This window comes from Hibiscus syriacus, unplaced genomic scaffold, assembly GCF_006381635.1.
Source record: "Hibiscus syriacus cultivar Baekdansim isolate YM2019G1 unplaced genomic scaffold, ASM638163v2 tig00111841_pilon, whole genome shotgun sequence".
Classification (NCBI taxonomy): Eukaryota; Viridiplantae; Streptophyta; class Magnoliopsida; order Malvales; family Malvaceae; genus Hibiscus; species Hibiscus syriacus.
Genome location: NW_024063196.1, coordinates 1,745,062 through 1,766,154, shown reverse-complemented (window position 1 = coordinate 1,766,154; position 21,093 = coordinate 1,745,062). Strand labels below are relative to the sequence as shown.

The following is a 21,093-nucleotide window of genomic DNA, read 5'->3' as shown; positions in this document are numbered from 1 at the left end:
GTTGTATGGTTCTGGGGAACCTACATATTTTTTCGTGACAGATGGGGGAATTACTATAGTTTTTGAATTTAAAAATATGTTTTAAAAATATCTGTATCTTTTCACTGGTTTTGTGGGAACACACTAAATAACCTATTCTGATCTTCTGAACCTAGACATCTGTTGAAAACATTTTGATGTTTCGATATAACAAATTAAGTATAAATGAATTTTAAGATTTTACAAATCATTTTCTAAGTATATTCGATTTAATTATTCGAATATCAAATTATTACTCCAAGTCTTCAAGATCAATTTCAAACCTTACTAAATGTGTAAAATTGTGTTTTATACTTAATATATTTTTGAAACAATTTTCACAAAGTATTTTGAACCAAAATCAAGCCTAAAATCAATTTTTCAGAGTGATGCACCGATGCACCAATCCATGCATCGATGCACCATGGAATAAATTGAACATCGAATGCATTTCATGCACTGATGCACATTCTATGCATCGATGCACTCAGAGTTTTATGAAAACATTGAATGCATTTGATACATCGATGCACCAGCCATGCATCGATGCACTCAGGCTATTTTGAAACATCGAATTCATTTTATGCATCGATGCACTCTTAGTGCACCGATGCACTAAGGGTCCAACGGTTAAAATATTTGAATTTTACACTTGATGCACCGATGCACCTTGGGTATGCATCGATGCACTGACGCTTTCAACTGATTTAATTAATTGTTTTCACACTTAAACGGCTCTATTAATTCCACTAATCATCCCCAACGTTCAGAATCATTTGAAGGAGTATTTAAACAAGCTTAGAAGCCATTGATCAATAACAAGAAAACACAAGAAACAATAATCAAGAGAGAATCAAAGAGAAAGCATCAAACCTCAAGTTTGAGCATTTCAAGCCTATTTTTCATTCAATATTCATTTTGCTTTCAAGAACACTACTTGTACTCAATTGTATTCATTTTTGAGTGTTCTTTTCTTTGTTCTAGAATTGTGCAAACAATCTACCTTGTGAGGATTTCCTTGTAAGTTTACAAATTTGTATCTTCTCTTTGAGAAAGAGTGTTCTCAAGAATTGGGGTATATTCTTGAGGGAGTTGTAAGGTTATCTCTTTGGCCTCAAAAGAAAGAACAAATTAGTTAATTTATTGGAAAACCCTTAGTGTGGATAGCTAAGGTAGTGGATGTAGATATTGGTTGAGAATGTCGAACCACTCTAAATCGCTGTGCAAATCTTTTCAATTTTCTGCAAAAGTTTCCACCAAAATTTTTATTGCCAATTCACCCCCCTCTTGGCCAATTCCATCGATCGATTAACTCAACAATTGATATCAGAGCCTCACTCATTTGAAGGTTTAATCGCCTCTTGAGTTGATTCGGGAAGAGTTACATCGATTATCAAGTCATAAATGGCCTCTACTTCGAATGTCGACTCCCGTCTCGATTCGATGCCCATCAACAAGCCTTCTTTCTTCAATGGAGCTAACTATGCCTATTTAAAGAATAGGATGATGTATTTCATTCAAGCAAGTGACATGGGAGCATGGAATGTTGTAGAAAACGAATATATCAAGCCTCTCACTCATCCAAGATTGTGGAGTGAAGGAGAGACAAGAATGTTCAGCTCAACTCCAAAGCCATCCATATCATATTTTTTTCTCTTGGACCAGATGAATATGGAAGAGTTTCATCTTGTACAATCGCCAAAGAAATATGGGATAAACTACAAGTCACTCATGAAGGCACCGACGAGGTAAAAGAATCTAAAATTAGTCTTCTAACACATAGCTATGAAAATTTGAAGATGAAACCAAATGAAGATATCAAAGCTATGAAGGATAGATTCTCAACGATTATCAATGGTCTCAAGTCATATGGAGAGATCATTCCAAATGAAAAGCTTATGAGGAAGTTAGTTTACTCACTTCCAAAATCGTGGCAATCCAAGAAGACGGCAATCATCGAGGCTAAGAACCTAAAGTTATTAACTCTTGAAGAGTTAATCGGTTCCCTTCTCACTCATGAAATGATGCTTGAAGATGAGGTGGACCTCGATAAGATTGACGAGACACCAAAGGAGAAGGAGAAGAAGAAAAATATTGGAGTTGCTCTCAAATCCACGAAAGATGAGAGTGATTTGGATAAAGATAACGATGATGAGGAAATGGCATTGTTTGTCAAACGGTTCAGAAAAATGATTAGACTTACTGAGGAAGAAAATTCAAATGAAATGAAGGCCTAAAAAATAAACCAAAAGAGAAGGACCCTATCATTTGCTATGAATGCAAAAAGTCGGGATATGTCAAATATGATTGCCCATAATTGAAGATAAATGGTCAATCAAAGAATAAGCACAAGGCTCATGTGGCTACATGGAGCAATGAAGAAGGTTCCGATGAAGAGGAACAAGAAGTAGCAAACTTGTACTTGATGGAATTGGGGGAAGATTCTAAGGTAACCTCTAACTCATTTGAATTAGATGATTTATTTTATGACGAGTTATTAGAGGAATATAATGGGTTGGCTTCGGATTATGAGAAATTGTTTTTAAAATATAAAAATGATGTTTCAAAATTGAAAAATGAAAATAAGCTCATATCCAAAACCAACAATGATTTTGAAAGTAACATTAGTGATTTGCAAATCAAACTAACAGAGTTTGAAAAGAAAATTTTAGATTTGCAAAATTTACTTTCAAAGGTCAATGATGATCATCAAAAGAAAATTGATGATCTTAAAACTTCTTTTGATAGAGTTGGTATAAAACATTTTGAAAAAGAAGACAATTCAAAAATCAACTTTGTTAGAAAAGTTTTAAAAATAACAATCATAGAGGTCCCCGAAGAACCTCTAATGAAAAAATCGTTAGAAGTATATGGGTTCCTAAAGAACTCATTACTACTAAAGATAAGGATATCCTACACAAATGCATACCTAAGGGGACTAGGATTTTGGAAACTAATGAATATGGACCCAAAAGAATTTGGGTACCAAAAATCAAAAATAAATCTATGTTTGAGGAAAAGGAGCATTGCTACAAAGCATGGGAAACAAATTCAAACTCATGGTACCTTGATAGTGGATGCTCAAGACACATGACCGGAGACAAAAGCCGGTTCATAGAGCTTAACGCCAAAAATGGAGGAGAAGTGACTTTTGGTGATAATTTAAAAGGTCACATTGAAGGTATAGGTACAATAGATAATACCTCTTCCATACAAATTAAAAATGTTTTATATGTGAATGAGTTAAAGCATAATCTTTTGAGTATTAATCAATTATGTGATAAGGGATTCAATGTCATGTTTGAAACTAATGGTTGTAAAGTCATTGACATTGCATCTAATCGGATTATGCTTGTTGGTCATAGAATAGGAAACATTTACATGGTGCATTTAGATTCTATTGATATGACTAATTTATGCCTAGTTGCTAAAGATGAGCATGATAGTTGGTTATGGCATAAGAGACTAGGACATGCTAGTATGAGCGTTTTGCAACGGCTAATTCAAGGTGATTTAGTTCGAGGGTTGCCTAAACTAAAATTTGATAATAATAAAATCTGTGATGCTTGTGCTAAAGGAAAACAAAAGCGAGTTTCTTTTAAATCCATTAATGATGTATCAACTAGTAGAGTATTACAATTGATCCACTTAGATCTTTTTGGGCCATCTAGAACTACTAGCTTGGGTGGAAAACAATATGCATTTGTCTTGGTAGATGACTATTCTAGATATATTTGGGTTCTATTCTTAAGTACTAAAGATGAAGCAATAGACAATTCATCAAGTTTTCAAAAGTAATCGAAAATGAAAAAGGTTACTCTATAACTAGTGTTAGGAGTGATCATGGAACTGAATTTGAAAATCTTGGATTTATTGAGTTTTGTAATTCTAATGGTATTAGCCATAATTTTTCAGCACCTAGAACCCCTCAACAAAATGGAGTTGTTGAGAGGAAAAATTGAACTTTAGAAGAAATGGCTAGAACCATGCTTTATGAAAACAATTTACCAAAATATTTTTCGGCGGAAGCTACAAATACCGCTTGTTATATTGTAAATCGAGTAATGATTAGGCTGATTTTAAAGAAAACTACATATGCAATTTTTAAAAATAAAAAGCCTAACATTAGCTATTTTCATCCTTTTGGATGTAAATGTTTTGTTTTAAACAACGTTAAAGAAAACCTTGGCAAATTTGATGCTAAAAGTGATGAAGGAATTTTTCTGGTTATTCCTTAAATTCTAAAGCTTATCGAGTATTTAATAAAAGAATTTTAGTTGTAGAAGAGTCTATACATGTTGTTTTCGATGATAATCCCTTCCGAGGAAGGATTCTTGTGTGAATCATGATGTAGGCATTATAAAATATAAATGACGTTGGACATGACGTTGGAGAACCATCATCAAATGAAGAAACAAAAGATGAGGAAACTCAAGATCCTATCGAGAATCCAATCATTGAAGAAATGGAAGTATCTTTCCCAAGGGAATACAACTATGTCAAGGATGGTGAGATTATAGGTGATCCATCCAAAGGGGTAACAACTCGAACTTCTCTTAGAAATATTTGTAATTATGTTGCATTTATCTCATGCATAGAGCCTAAGAATATTAAAGAAGCATTAAATGATGAACATTGGATTATGGCTATGCAAGAAGAGTTAAATCAATTTGAGAGAAGTAAAGTATGGACATTAGTTGAAAGGCCTAGTAATAAATCTATTGTAGGTACTAGATGGGTATTTAGGAATAAGCTTGATGAAAGTGGTAATATAGTGAGAAACAAGGCTAGACTTGTTGCTCAAGGGTATACTCAAGAAGAGGGCATAGACTATGATGAAACATACACTCCCGTTGCTAGGATGGAAGCAATTAGAATGATATTAGCATTTACATGTTTTCATGAATTTAAATTATATCAAATGGATGTTAAAAGTGCATTTTTAAATGGTTTTATAAAAGAAGAAGTGTATGTGGAACAACCTCCTGGTTTTGAAGATTTAAAATTTCCAAATCATGTTCTTAAATTGACAAAAGAACTTTATGGTTTAAAACAAGTCCCTAGAGCTTGGTATGAAAGATTGTCAAATTTTTTAATTGAAAAAGGTTTTTCCAAAGGGAAGGTTGACACTACATTGTTTTTAAAGTATAAAGGTAAAGATTTATTAGTAGTTCAAATTTATGTTGATGATATAATATTTGGTTCTACTAATGATGTTCATTGCCAAGAATTTTCTAAGCTAATGCAAAGTGAATTCGAGATGAGCATGATGGGGGAGCTCTTAATTTTCTTGGGGCTCCAAATCAAATAAAGAAAAGATGGCATCTTCATCAATCAAGCTAAGTACGTCAAAGACATGCTCAATAAGTTTGGACTAAACAATGGGAAACCGCATGACACTCCAATGAGCTCATCAACAAAGCTAGACATAGATGAAGGAGGTAAATGTGTGGATGTTAAATTATATTGGTCAATGATTGGTTCTTTGCTTTATCTAACTGCAAGTAGACTGAACATTATGTTTAGTGTTTACTTATGTGCTAGATTTCAATCATGCCCTAAGGAATCACATTTACTAGCTGTTAAGAGAATCTTTAGATACCTTAAGGACACTCCTAATTTAGGACTTTGGTATCCTAGAAACTCTAGTTTTAGCTTGCATGCCTTCTCTGATACGGATTATGGAGGATGCAAATTAGATAGGAAAAGCACCTCCGGTACTTGCCAATTCCTTGAAAATATGGTGATTTCTTGGTTTTCAAAGAAACAAAATTGTGTTGCATTATCTACCACTGAAGCGGAATATATTTCAGCCGGTAATTGTTGTGCACAAGTTTTATGGATGAAACAACAACTTTTTGATTATGGAATTAAAGTAGGTACCATTCCTATCAAGTGTGACAATACTAGTGTTATTTGTCTCACTAAAAATCCCATCCAACACTCTAGAACTAAGCATATTGAAATAAGACATCACTTCATTAGAGACCATGTCGCTAAGGAAGATGTAGTTCTAGAATTTGTTGATACTTTGCATCAATTAGCGGATATCTTTACAAAACCTTTAGACAAAGAGAGATTTTGGACACTTAGGAGAGAATTAGGTTTAACTGACCTATCTTCACTTAGTGTTTAAACTAATTTTAACATTTTTAAGAATAAATGAAAATGCTTATAATAGTAATTTTTGATTGCATTCATTGCTATTAGTTAGGGGGAGTTTATGTTCTTTGGTGAAAATTAATTTTATGTTCAAATGTTGTTTAAAGATTAATTTGATTGATTGAACATGATTAATTTTCAATATATGAGTTGCCAATACCACCAGAGATAATTAATTTAGCATTTTTGGGTGTTTAAAATAGAATTTTGTCATTTTTTTGCTTCATGCATCGATACACTTATCAGTGCATCGATGCATCCCTTTGAATATGCATCGATACACCATGAAGGTGCACCGATGCATGCCTTGAATGTGCATCGATACACCATGAAGGTGCACCGATGCACGCCTTGAATGTGCATCAATGCATCGATCAGGTTTTTGGGTTTAAAATGCTTATTTTCTTATTTGTTTCAAACCCTAAAAATACACCTCTCTTCCTCTCTAAATCCTCTATTTGCTCAAAATCAACTAAACTTTGTTGGAATATTTGAGCTTTTCATCTCTATATCCTGCTACTATCATTAAATCGTGCAACACAACATCTCATTCTCTTCAATTCGAAATTTTCAAAGTATTTTTCTAAAAACTTCTAGTTTATCATATTTTGATCTTACGACTAGTTCTAGGATGAACATTATATCGGGCATTGATTGTTTGATGATTTTAAACTAGATTTTACAACCAATTTTATCAAAAACTCACAAATTTTCAATGAATTTTTTAAATTAAAAAAAAATTATCGAAAATCTGAATTTAATTTTTAAATATGATGTTTTTTATTTAATTACGTTGTTTTCATGAAAAACTATACATATTATAAATTTTCAAACATTGTTTTCTAAATAGTTTTTTAAAACTATGCCCATTAGGATTTGATTTAGAGAACCTTGAATTATTGAGGACTCAATTGAGTTTTGGGATTGATTAAATTGCATACATGTGTTTCAATTTGCAGGTTATATTCCTTTTTCCGATTCTTAAACCATGTCTAATCCCAAACTCCCTAGAACTTCATCGAGTCATTCTCGTTCAAACCAACCTCCTAATCTTGTTCCTCCTCCACCTACATCTCTTATAGGATCCTCTTTTAATATGCCTGAACGTCGTAGAGACGACTTGTACTCTAGGTATATAAATTCTTTCCAATCTTATAGAATCCGGGAAGAGCGTATTCCTTCTCTTCAAGCCATGATTGATATTGACTTCGAATACCTTCCAATTCTTAAAACTTGGAAGTTTGATAAAAATATTTCACGTCAAACCTATCGTCTATCATCAGTTAATCCGCATTTTTTACTCCAATGCGGTATGCATTCAAAACCAAACTCAATGTGGGACTATAGCAATTATATCATATCTTTTAGGCCAATATATTAATATTGAACCCGAGACTATAGTTTTCCATTTTGGGTTAGATGACGAAGGTTTATTTAAAGAGAATGAAACTGTAGATTATCCCTATGTTCCAAACGCTAGTGTTGGTACTCTACGTTCACATCACGATCGTTTTCTTTATTTTATGATCTCTTGGTGGTTTAGACCATCGGAGGTAGATACTCCACTCTCCGTGCTAGGGATTTATGGTGGATGCACTGTCTCAAGAATAAAAACAAAATAAATATCGATGATCCAGAATTTCAGCAACTCATGCAAGATATCGACGATCACGTACCAGACGATGAGCCTGCACAGGAACAAGCTCCACAAGAGGATCAAGTGCCTCCATATTTTCGTTCGTTTTTGAAGACATTTGATCTATGGTATACTTCCATTGAATCCCACTTGACTGCTACTCACGAAGCGGTAAATCATTGCTTAGACACTTTGGAAGCTCGACAGATGGAGTTTCAAAGGGAGATGCTTGCACGTATGGATGTTCTCTCTCTTGAGATGCAAACACAATTTCCTCCTCCTCCCGACCTCCGATGGAGTATATCTATCCTTGTTATGCTTTCTTGATTTTAAAACTTGGATTGATTTTGATGTTTCTAAATTGTTTATTTTGGATCCTTAAATGTTTTGAATTTGTTAGGAGTTATAATTTGGATGTTTAGAAGTTTGAACTTAATATATATATATTTGGTTTGGCTGAATTTTCTTATTTTTGCATCATTATACATATATGACCAATTATGTCATTTCACATTTGATTATGAATATTGTTTATGAAAGCTAATGGCTAATCTCTCTTTTGATCTTTGATCTTAGCAAGCTTAAGCTATATATATATATATATAATCAATTGGCTATGTTTTTCAAAACCTTATTTAAATCGATTTTTAAGTCTTTTTGATTTAACAAAAAGGGGGAGAAGTGTTAAGTGTTAAAATGTTTTAAAATGGAGAATTTTAAAGGGGAGAAGTGTTAAAGTAAGGGGTAGTAATTTTAAACTTAATTTTTCAAAATTTATTTTCAAAGAAAATCTTAAAATTACACACATGTTTTGTTATATCAAAAAGGGGGAGATTGTTGAAAACATTTTGATGTTTCGATATAACAAATTAAGTATAAATGAATTTTAGGATTTTACAAATGCTTTTTTAAGTATATTCGATTTAATTACTCGAATATCAAATTATTACTCCAAGTCTTCAAGATCAATTTCAAACCTTACTAAATGTGTAAAATTGTGTTTTATACTTAATATATTTTTGAAACAATTTTCACAAAGTATTTTGAACCAAAATCAAGCCTAAAATCAATTTTTCAGAGTGATGCACCGATGCACCAATCCATGTATCGATGCACCATGGAATAAATTGAACATCGAATGCATTTTATGCACTGATGCACATATTATGCATCGATGCACTCAGAGTTTTATGAAAACATCGAATGCATTTGATACATCGATGCACCAGCCATGCATAGATGCACTCATGCTATTTTGAAACATCGAATGCATTTTATGCATCGATGCGCTCTTAGTGCACCGATGCACTAAGGGTCCAACGATCAAAATATTTAAATTTTACACTTGATGCACCGATGCACCTTGGGTATGCATCGATGAACTGACACTCCCAACTGATTTAATTAATTGTTTTCACACTTAAACGGCTCTATTGACTCTACTAATCATCCCCAACGTTCAGAATCATTTGAAGGAGTATTTAAACAAGCTTAGAAGCCATTGATCAATAACAAGAAAACACAAGAAACAAGAATCAAGAGAGAATCAAAGAGAAAACATCAAACCTTAAGTTTGAGCATTTCAAGCCTATTTTTCATTCAATATTCATTTTTCTTTTAAGAACACTACTTGTACTCAATTGTATTAATTTTTTAGTGTTCTTTTCTTTGTTCTAGAATTCTGTAAACAATCTACCTTGTGAGGATTTCCTTGTAAGGATTTCCTTGTAAGTTTGCAAATTTGTAATATTCTTTTTGAGAAAGAGTGTTCTCAAGAATTGTGGTATATTCTTTAGGGAGTTGTAAGGTTATCTCTTTGGCCTCAAAAGAAAGAATAAATTAGTGAATTTTTTGGAAAATCCTTAGTGTGGATAGTTAAGGTAGTGGACGTAGACTTTGGTTGAGAAAGTCGAACCACTCTAAATCGTTGTGCAAATCTTTTCAATTTTCTGCAAAAGCTTCCACCAAAATTTTTATTGCCAATTCACCCCCTCTTGGCTAATTTCATCGATCGATTAACTCAATAACATCTGAAATATTTCCCTGAACTAAACGCTTACTATCTGTCACTACCTGAAATATCCGTAGAATCTCTGCTCAGCATAAAAATCTGTAAATATCTGAACAGATAAGGAAATACATGTTTATCTGTATCTGCACATTCTTCAGCATCATCTGGTAGTTTTGTATTACTGAGCTTTCCGAAGCTCATTCTATTACTCACTATTGCAGGTTAAAAGAATTGTACCAGTGCATCTATCGACACCAGTAAAGAAGTTATTTCGGCGTTGTTTGCAGAGTATGGTACATGTGATTAGGGGGCATGTAATTGTATTTTGTTTTACATACGAGTCTGAAAATTTGTTTTATTTCTAAATATTGATAAATGATTTTATGAGTTTACATGTTCTGATAAAAAGTTTAAATTTTCCGAGATTTTACAGTGGGTCGCTCCGGTGGCCCTAATGTGACTTCCTGGATCGGATCGGATTACTACATCGGTCTGAGGGGGTTACAGTGCTGGATTAATTTTGATATTCTAGAACTTGTGATTAAATGCATATCGAGACTACATGTTGAACTTGATGCTTTAATATGATTAGGACACTTAGGATTAACCCACTTCTTTACCTAAATTGCCTACACATTTATATCCATTAGTGAACCAATTTTTTGCCTCTACCCTTTTCTTTACTTTTACGCAATTGTTAACCCAAAACCTTTTATTTTATTTTTACCCTCTTTTGTTACCCATGTCAAGATAGAGATTAATTTATTCTATGAACAACAAAAGAAATCAGAAAAAAAAAGAATGAGAAGAAGAAGAAGAAACATTCGAGAAAAGAATAAAAAAAACTCTAGTTCGAATAATGCTTGAACCGAAAAAAAAACAACAACAAGAAAATAAAAAATGGGAGAAAAAATTTGAAGGAAAAAAAAAAGAATTGTTTTTGGTTGTTTGTTACACTTTCTCTCGTTGCATTACTTTATTTACTTTGTTTCGTGGATTTTACCTTATACTTGCACATATCTTGTCTTGATATTTAAACCCAATTTTTGGCCTTTTTCTCTACCTACACCTAAGCCCATTAAAAAAATTTCAAAGACCATTTGATTAATGCATCTTGTTTATCCTAGTGGTTGAGACTTGATTTTCTTACAAGCTTATGGTAATATCTTTATTAGTCTTGGCGTTGAGCGATTTCTTTTACCTGAAACACTATAAGCGACAATGAGTGAATCCTTGTGAGGTATTGAGTATTGGTACATTGAAATTGATGGATAATGAGATATCTTGATTTTGCTTGAACTTATTGCTAGTTGTTTCTATTTGCCTAATTGTTACTTTGCTTATGATAACTGTGGTGATCATTGACTCATTGGACATATTGTGGAATAAAGGATGGAAACTTGATGTTTTGATGTTTGATTAAGGCATGCTTGAGGACAAGCATTGAATAAGTAAGGGGAATTTAATGAGTATTTTATTTTGTTATTATTTTGTTGCTAATTACTCTTTGTTATCTCTTTGATATTGCTGATTTAGGTCACTTATGTTCGATTTTGTGCAGGACTCTACTTTCTAAAAAACAATGTTTAAAGGGTGAGTTATGCAGTTTTTTATTTTTTTGGAATCAAGGCTGGACACATGGGCATGACGATGTCGACGTGGTAAAATCTGTAGTCTATTCAGCGATGACTTCTAGAAGGCAACCCAGTCAGCAAAATCAAGAAGGAAGAATAGATGGACAAAAACTCTTCAGGGATTAAAAATTGTAATTGAATTTAAATGTTTGGGAATTATTATTTTAATTAGGAATTATCTCTCTATTATTTAGATTTTTAGATTGCTATTAATTAGGATTATCTTTAGGTGTTTTGTTCACTTTATATATTTAATTTTCTTTAGGTTATCTCAAGCTATAAATACTCATTAAGGTATAACTTGACAGATGTACTCCTTATGCCTTTTATTTGACTTGAGATTTTTAGTTTTATAAAGATATTTTCTTCTTCATCTTCGTTATTTTCTTTTGCTTTATTTTACATGCTAAGTATGATTTTTATCATGCTTAGCTAATTTTCCATTTAGTCAATAGCTAAAGCAACGCCTCAATCCGTTTCGTGAGAATTAAAAAGCACTTAATACCTTCATATATCTTTCTCGATTTTCTGTAAACTTGGATTGTCAATCGGCCTCTCCTTTACATATCTCAACACCTTCAATTCAAAAGGCGAGCGTTGGTTTGATTGATGTTTTGATTTACCGTTGGGAAGAATATTTGGCTTGTAGCAAATTCAACTTCCTAAGAACACACTTAGCGACAGTCTTCTAAGGGAAATCGAGATCGGGTTCAAATCTCATTGAGACACCATAATCCAAGCACGGGCTTTTCCAACACTCAAATTTGCATTGGTGTTATCATCTATAGTCGTTGTTAATCCAAACAAGAACTAAATTTTAAGGATTGACTTTGGAAAATTAGTTCATCGGAGAGAATAGTAAGTTTCAAGGGTTGGACTTTATAGACTGTAATGGCAGGAATCCCGAAGTAAAATCCCTTTCAGTAATCGAGATGAATTGAGGCAAAGTGACATTGGAGGCTATCTCTCATCATAATTATTTTCAATTATCTATTTTTCTTGTTTTTATTATTTTTACTTATTTCAATTTATTCAATTTATTTTGCTAAACCCCTTTTTATTTTCCTCTTACAATTTCTTTGGATCAAGATCAATTCAAATTGACATTGGAAATTTCTAAGTCTCTGTGGATTGACCATTTGTTCTCTATACTACGTTTATAGCTTATTTATCTGAGAAAAATACTTATTTATTTGACAATTAGAACGCTTGCCAGATTATGATTGTGAAGAAAAGTGCATAGAGATGTGTCAGAGATAGAAATTTTTAAACCAAGAGTATGAAGATAGGATTTTAGTTCAGTATAACAAGCTCTCAGTGTTTGCTTTAAATCATAAAGGGCTTGACGAAGTTTGCAAATGTTATTGGGTTGAGATTAACTAATAAAACCAGGAGGTTGGACCATAAAGATATCCTCCATGAGAAAACCTTGTAGGAAGACTTATTGATGTCAATTTGACGAAAAGATCACCCAGAGGTTATGTCAAATGAAAGAATAGTTCAGACAGTGGTAGGTTTAACTACGGGAATGAAGGTTTCAGTATAGTCTGGTCTGGGACATTTGAAATCCTTTAGCTACTAGGTGAGCTTTATGATAATCTATCGTACCATCTGGGTTATATGTAGTTCAAAAGATCCATTTACAACCAATGAGATTTTTTGGAGGGAGAAGGAGGAACATGATCTCAAGTATTGTTTTAATTAAAACATTGTATTCAGATTGCATGGCATCACGTTAAATTGAACTTTTGAGGGCTTGAGTGATGGTGGTAAGTTCGGTCGATGAACGTTGGAGAGTGATATAAAATTTCTATGTGAAATAAAACTTCTAATTATTGGCAACTTGTACCATTATAATTATACGTAATTCTATTCAAATCCGAGTTACATGACTTCTCAAGCATATTTTTATAGAGTGAGACCAAAAACGAGAGTGAGTGATATAACAAGTGGTTTCAATCAGATTAGTTATTACGGATACTCCACGCCAGTTATAAAAGTAAAGCCACAAATATCATCAACAACGACGAGGTGAAGTCAAAGTGAATGCATGCTTTCTTCTTATCGCTAATGGATATGAACTAATGTATTGAGGGGCAGGTGAGGTTACTCCCCTTTAAAAATTTAAAATTACTTTATATTTTATTTTTATGTATTTTTTATTTAAAATTTATTTTCGTTCCTCTAAAATTTAATAAATTAATCTTTTATAAAACTTTAAACATTCATCCCTATAACATAAAATCTTACATATGTATGACTATGGAATCATTTACCGTCAAAATCTCCCACTTGCTTAGCAATAACGTTTCTTTTTGCCAGACGGGGAATGATTGGATCAAACTGTGCTTTCGTTTCTTTTGTTTCTCCATTCTAGAGTTTCTTTAATAATTACAAAAAATTACTTTTCACGGAATAAATATTTTTTATACAATACTTAAATTATTCATATTTTCGTTTTCTGCAATTATTAAATCTGCTAGTTGGAATATTACATAATATTTTATTCAAGAAAAAACCAATAACAATGGAGTAGGACCTCAATTTTCAAATGATGCATGCATGCGGCTGCCCTCCTTGAAGGTGTCGATAGGTGGCTTTGTCTAACCATTCAAAACTTGTTCCACAATTACATCAACAAATTATGGGTGCATCAAACAAGAACTCAGATTTATCAAAATTGACATTTCAAATGACAATATTTCATTCATCCCCACCAAGACAACTAGACAAGTGTGTGCAATGACGGACATAAAATTTTATAATAAGGGGCGAACTTAAATTAAGAGAAGTGAATTTATAGTACGAATCAATGTATCTCAATAGTTAAATGAATTGTTGTTGTTTTTAGATATTACGAGTTCCAGCACCAACGGATATATTAGGTGATTGAGCATTCATTGTCAAATAACCGAGAGTGTTGACAAAAATAAATTATTAATAAAAATATTTAAAATATATAAAAAAAATTTTTTTTAAGGGAGTGACTATCTATACCCGTTCCAAGTGTTTGGTCCTATGATTATCGAAGATCAAAAAGGAATTTACTGATAACTCAGTGGACCATCCGATTTGCTTTCGAGTCTATACATCTCCGCTTGTTAACGTCGCCCTCTTTATTCTTCCCAACGTCACCCATTTTTTTGCTTCTTTATATGACTAATCTAATCTATATATACACTCATATATCTATCAAAATCTTATTCATCAAAAATAGTTTTTCATAATATATATAACTTAAAATCACTAGTTTTGTGTCGCAATTAATTTAAGCACTAATTCGAAGGAAAACAATTAAGATAAAATAATAAATAAATGATATGATATTATGATGTAAGTAAATAACTTAATATCTTAAAATAATAAAAATAACTTCCCGCTTTTTCTTTAATAATAATTATTTTTAACGATAATTAATTAATTAATTATTATTTCACTACATATTGAATGTACATACGATGAATTTGTATTAATTGTATGAAATTTCTGCGAAGCTAGACGAGTATCGATGAGTATCACTAAAGATGAGCATCATTAATTTAATTTATAAAATTTAAAATTATAAAGTACTCAACGTGTAATTATAAATTAATTAAAAATCTAAACGTAAATTATTTAAAATAAAATATTAATTACATTATTTTATAATCTTACTTTAAAGAATAATTGGATCAAATATTAACACCTAAATTCTTTTTTCTTGCTTTGACACGATGGCAGCAGCGGTGAAAGCAGCAACGACGATAGTAGTGATAGTAGCAGCAACGATGATGACAACATCAGTAACAACGACAACTATAACAGCTGTGAGGGTGGCAATAGTAACTATGGTAGCAGTGGTGACAACAGTAGTGGTAACAACGACTACAACAGCAGAGTGACCACAACAACAACAACGACGACGATAACAGCAGCAACGGTGACGATAACTACAAAGCAAAAAAAAGAATTTAAGGTTTTTTAATTTATGAGTTAATATTTGATCTCATTATTATTAGAAATAATATTATAAAAAACAATATAATTAATATTTTTTTTAAATAATTTACATTTAGATTTTTAACTAATTTATAATTATAGATTGAGTATTTTATAATTTTAAAGTTTTATAAATTAGATTAATGGTACTCATCGGTGGTCATCGAGGATGGCAGAATCATCCATAGGAAAAATCTACAACGCTCAACAAACACCAAATGAGCACTACTAACGATGAATACCATTAATTTAATTTATAAAATTTTAAAACTCTAAAGGGTTCACCGTAAAATTATAAATTAGTTAAAAGTTTAAGGTAAATTATTTAAAATAAAGGGTAAATTATATCAATGATCACCTAACTATTGTTCATTTTCATTTTGACTACCATTTTTGAAATTTTATGAATCAGATCACTCTACTAATTAAATACATTCAATTAAGCCACTTTTCGCTAATATTTAACGGAGAAGATGATGTGGCAGTTAAAATATTTGGTATAACTACACAGTTGGTCAGTGTTACTTATATATTCTATCAATTTGATCATATTTTTTAACAAATTAAAATAAAATTAACCCTCAAATCAAATGGTGTCATGTGTCACCATCTTATTGGATGATTGAATTTATTTTAATTTAAACATATTTTTCTCACCAATTAGAGGGTGACAAGTGTGACCCTCTAAAGGAAAGAAAATTTTGAACATAAATGATAGTCAAGGGAATTGAACATGGAGTACATAGGTTGAAGAAATAAGACTTAACCCATTGAACCAAAGTAGTAATTTGATTCAAATTTGACTACATATATTATATATGATGTATATTAGTGTAAACTTAAATTCTTAATATTTTATATATCTTAACTTAAATTCACATATTAAATTAATTTTACATCTTACCTTTAAAAATATTTTTTATCTTAACTTATTAAATATATTTTATTCTTATGTTAATGTAAAAATATATTTTATTCTTATTTTAATTTAAAAATTATTCTAATATTATCTTAAATTAGAAAAATATAATTTATTATTATCTTAACTTAAATATTTATATTTTATTCTGATGATATTTTAAATTTAAGGTAAAAATGTAATATTTTTTGTAGCTAAGATAAAAATAAAATATATTTTTGTAGTTAAAACGAAAATATTTTTTAAGTTAAGATAAGAACAAAAAGATATGTTTTAAGTTAAAATAAGAATTAATTATATTTAATAATTTTAAGGTAAGAATAGAATATATTTAATAATTTAAGTTAAGAATATAATTTATGTAATAAGTTAAGATAAGAATAAATTATATATTTTTAAGTTAAGATAAAGACTAAAATATATTTTTAATTTAAAATAAGAATAAAATATATTTTAGATTAAGACAAAAATAAAATATATTTAATAAGTTAGTATAAAAATAAAATATATTTTTAATGTTAAGATGTAAAATTAATTTAATATGTGAACTTAAATTAAGATATATAAAATATTAAGAATTTAAGTTTACACTAATATATAGCATAAATAACATATGTAATTAAATTTGAACCTATTAATCACTTTGGCTTAATGGTTGAGCCTTGCTTCTTCAACTTGGGAACCACATATTTAATTTCCCTAGGTATCATTTAAGTGCTCAAAATTTTCTTTCCTCTAGGATGACATAATTGTCCAATCAGATGGTGACACATGGCACAATTTGATTTGAGAGTTAAGTTATTTTAATTTATTAAAATTAAGATCAAATTGATAGAATATATAAGTAACAATGATCAAATGTGTAATTATACCAAAATATTTTAATTATCACATCAATATTTCCGTTAAATATTAACGATAAGTGACTTAATTGAATGAATTTAAGTTGAGTGACTTAATTGACAAAATTTCAAAAATAATGGGCAAAATGAAAATGAGTAATAATTAGATGATCGCCGATATAACTCTTTATTTTAAATTATTTACATTTAAATTTTTAACTAATTTATAATTATAGGTTGAGTGTTTTACAATTTTAATTTTTTTAAATTAATTAACGATATTCGTTGTTAATGATGATCGTTACAGACTCATTCTTTAATTTAATATATCACATCATTAAAACGATAACTAATAATATAACGCTCGTTTTGTAATAAAATAAAAATTTATTTCATAATTTTCGATAATTTTGTGTCTAAAAAATAATTAAGGGCAATCTTAAAACAACATTATTCACCACGGTTAAATAAGAAAATAAAAAAGACTGGTCAAAAGTACAACATTCGTCAACACGCACGTGCCTGCCTGACTACGACCCGTCGAACCAATCAATTATCTACGCGTCCCCTAAATATTACAACTTGGGAGCCTAAGAAAAAGATTGTATTTTATATTATTCAATTAACTTATGTTAAACAGCTAAATTTAGATCATCCTTTGCTTTTTCTTTTTTTTGTATTTTTGGTTCGGAAGAGCCTTTGCTTTACTATTATTGTTTTTCTTTCCTTTTCCTATTCTGTACAGTATCATAGAAGAAGAATAAAAGTTGTCATCAATTCTTCCTTGGAAAAGTCTGGTTTTAGCTTGGAGAAATTTCGATTCTTTTTCCAGGGAATGAATATGCTAAGCTTATCAGGAGGGTAAACCAACCTAGGTAAATTTATTTTAAATGAAATTGTGCTTGATAGTGGTTTTTTTATTGTTTGTTTGAATTTGATTTATATACTGTTTTTGTTAGATTTTCCAAGTTGTTTTGGATGATGAGAATTTTTATAGGGATTTGAAGAAGATTGCAGTGTGTTTTCTTAAAAACCGATTATGGTTCTGCTATAATTTGGCAAAGTTTTCTTTTTCTTTTTCTTCCCCAGTTTTGATGGCAACCAGTTAGAGCAAATTTGGCATGTTCTCTTCTTGGCACTTTATTTGACAAGTGTTGTTTTGTTGTTGCAGAGTGGTGATTGACAATAATGCCTGTGAGGATGCCACTATTATCCAGGTAACCCTAAATCATCATATGTGGGTTAACTAGTCCCTTAATTCCCTTTATCAACTTATTCATATTTGGATTTTGGAATTGTGTCTTCAGGTTGACACTGTTAACAAACATGGTGTTCTCCTGGAAGTGGTCCAAGTGCTCACTGATATGGACCTTACAATAACAAAAGCATACATATCATCTGATGGAGGATGGTTTATGGATGGTATAATTCTAAAAAATTATACTAATTCCAAGGTTAATCCACTTATTCATGTACTGATTTATTTTTAATATGTTTCCCATGTTTCAGTTTTCAATGTTGTTGACAATGATGGCAACAAAATCAGAGATAAGCAAGTTATTGATTATATCCAAAGGGTTAGAACCTGCCTCATATATATGTTTGAGAATGCTTTTTATTATTTGATCATTTTCATCTTTACTTTTGCTTTCTGCAGAGAATCAAAACAAGTGCCGGCTTCCTGCCTTCGCTGAGAAGCTCAGTAGGTGTAATGCCTTCGGAAGAGCATACATCAATTGAACTTGGGGGGACTGATAGGCCTGGTTTGTTATCTGAAGTATGTGCAGTCCTTGCGAACCTGCGTTGCAATGTCGTAAATGCCGAGATTTGGACTCATAACGCCCGTGCTGCAGCTGTAGTTCATGTGACAGATGATTCGACGGGCCGTGCAATCACCGATCCGAAACGTCTCTCAACGATAAAGTTATTACTTTGTAATATTCTCAAAGGGAATGCTGACTTGAAAACAGAAAAAACAACACTTTCAGCCCCGGGTCTTATGCATAGGGAGAGAAGGTTGCATCAAATCATGTTAGCGGATAGGGACTACGAAAGGGTGGAAAGAGCCGGAGTAAGGGCAGCTGCCAAGGAGGCCAGCTCAAGACCCCAAGTCAGTCTGTTGAATATTGAGAATGATTACACTGTTATTACCATGAGGTCAAAAGACAGGCCAAAACTATTGTTTGATATTGTCTGCACTCTGACGGATATGCAATATGTTGTTTTTCATGGAATGGTCAACAGAGCAAGGATGGAAGCTTATCAGGTGGGATGGTTGTCTTAAGAAAAAGCTGATGAAATGATCCGTTTTAATGTTATGACATGTCCTATCAGCCATTGATATACCTACATATATTATACAACTTTGAGGATTTGACAAGCTGATGCTATGTTGAAAGTTGAAACACCTGGTGTAAGATGATGCTGACTTTGTTATCCATTTTAATGACATTAATCTTTTTTTCTTTGTAGGAATTTTACATCCGACATGTTGATGGGCTCCCGATTAGCTCTGAAGCGGAGCGTGTCCGTGTTATACAATGTCTTGAAGCGGCCATCGAGAGGAGAGCATCTGAGGTATAGGAAATCATCTTCCCACCATCACACACACACCGGAAAAGCAAAGAAAAGAACACCTTGATTCTGGTAATCATAGCCAGTGGAGGATGTATGCAGAACCCTGGGTGGGCACCTTAGAATCCAAAATTCTTTATCCAAAATTCTTTATGTTAGTTGTTCAATTTAGTGAAGGTGTCCACCTTGAAATTTTATTTGTGCCCACCCAAATCGAATTTTTTTTGTTATTAATACACGTGTCTACCTTAAAAAAATATTTCTGGATCCGTCAATGATCAAAGCTGACACATTTATGTAATACCCTGTAACATTTCATGGTGCAGGGGTTGGAGCTAGAGTTGTGCACAGAAGACAGACTTGGATTGTTGTCTGATATTACCCGGATTTTCCGGGAAAACAGCTTGTATATCAAGAGAGCATTAATTTCTACTAAAGGTGGTAAGGCCAACGACACCTTCTACGTGACGGATGTGACGGGAAATCCGGTGGATCCCAAGATTATTGATTCAATCTGTCGACATATAGGAAGGAGTGTACTGCAGGTGAAACGTAGCACAAGTGTTGCGCCGAAACCACCTCAACAAGAGACAACAGTGGGTTATTTATTTGGAAACTTGTTCAAAGCTCGTACTTTTCAGAATTTCAAGTTAATTAGATCTTACTCGTGATTTCTCTACCTGTATAGTTGTATATTTGATGTAGTATCAGCTCAGAAGATATACACGGGGAGCAAGCAAAGGAAAAAGAAAACCATGTAAAGTTTACCCTCCCTTATACTGTGTAAAGGAAAAGAAAAGCATTAGCCACTCACTTGCACTGCTGGTAGTTGTACAAGTCTTGTAATTAAAATCTGCGCAGTGATTGTACAGAAAGCAGCTTGGTGTACAAGAAAATAAGTTTACATTCACCCTTTGTTTTGTTTTGTACTCGAAAACTCATCCTGTTTTAGAAAGGAACTATAACTACAATTGCGCATTCTAGGCACGTGACCCTTCTTTGCGTCGCGAAACCAAAAACCTTTATTATTATTGAAAAAGTATCAATTAAATTGCCTATGCTTCTCAAATATGCTGTACAAAAATTCTCTATCAGAAAAAGGGTTAAAAGATTTACAGGGAATGTACATAGCAAGTTTGGTTGTCAATCGTCAAGGAGTTGGATCTCACCCGTCATTATACGGTTGCTTGTGACTTTGAAACCTAAAAGAGCAGGATCAATCTGTCCTCTTTTCCCTTTCTTCTTCCCGCTTCGTTAAGCTTGTGGAACTCTGTCAGCGGGATCTAAAGAAGTGCTGTTAGCTGCCTCGGTCCCGCAAA

General features: G+C 32.0%; 1 protein-coding gene across 1 annotated transcript; it reads left to right on the top strand.

Moving 5' to 3' along the window:
• The first annotated feature begins 7,831 nt into the window (after positions 1–7,831).
• On the top strand, positions 7,832–20,543 carry LOC120172067 (ACT domain-containing protein ACR6-like). Its single transcript, XM_039179635.1, has 9 exons — positions 7,832–7,944; positions 15,182–15,380; positions 18,005–18,075; positions 18,372–18,417; positions 18,508–18,622; positions 18,710–18,777; positions 18,858–19,466; positions 19,673–19,777; positions 20,101–20,543. Exons 1-9 carry the CDS (start codon positions 7,832–7,834, stop codon positions 20,443–20,445), a joined length of 1,671 nt encoding a protein of 556 aa, XP_039035566.1. The 3' UTR covers positions 20,446–20,543.
• The last annotated feature ends 550 nt before the right edge of the window (positions 20,544–21,093 follow it).

Excerpts from the sequence above, each read along its gene's own strand:
- LOC120172067 (XM_039179635.1), top strand. The coding sequence starts at position 7,832 with ATGCAAGATATCGACGATCACGTACCAGACGATGAGCCTGCACAGGAA. Across the intron at positions 7,945-15,181 it reads TTGAAGACATTTGATCTATG|CAGCGGTGAAAGCAGCAACG; the intron begins GTATACTTCCAT and ends ACACGATGGCAG. Across the intron at positions 18,076-18,371 it reads AGGAGGGTAAACCAACCTAG|AGTGGTGATTGACAATAATG; the intron begins GTAAATTTATTT and ends TTGTTGTTGCAG.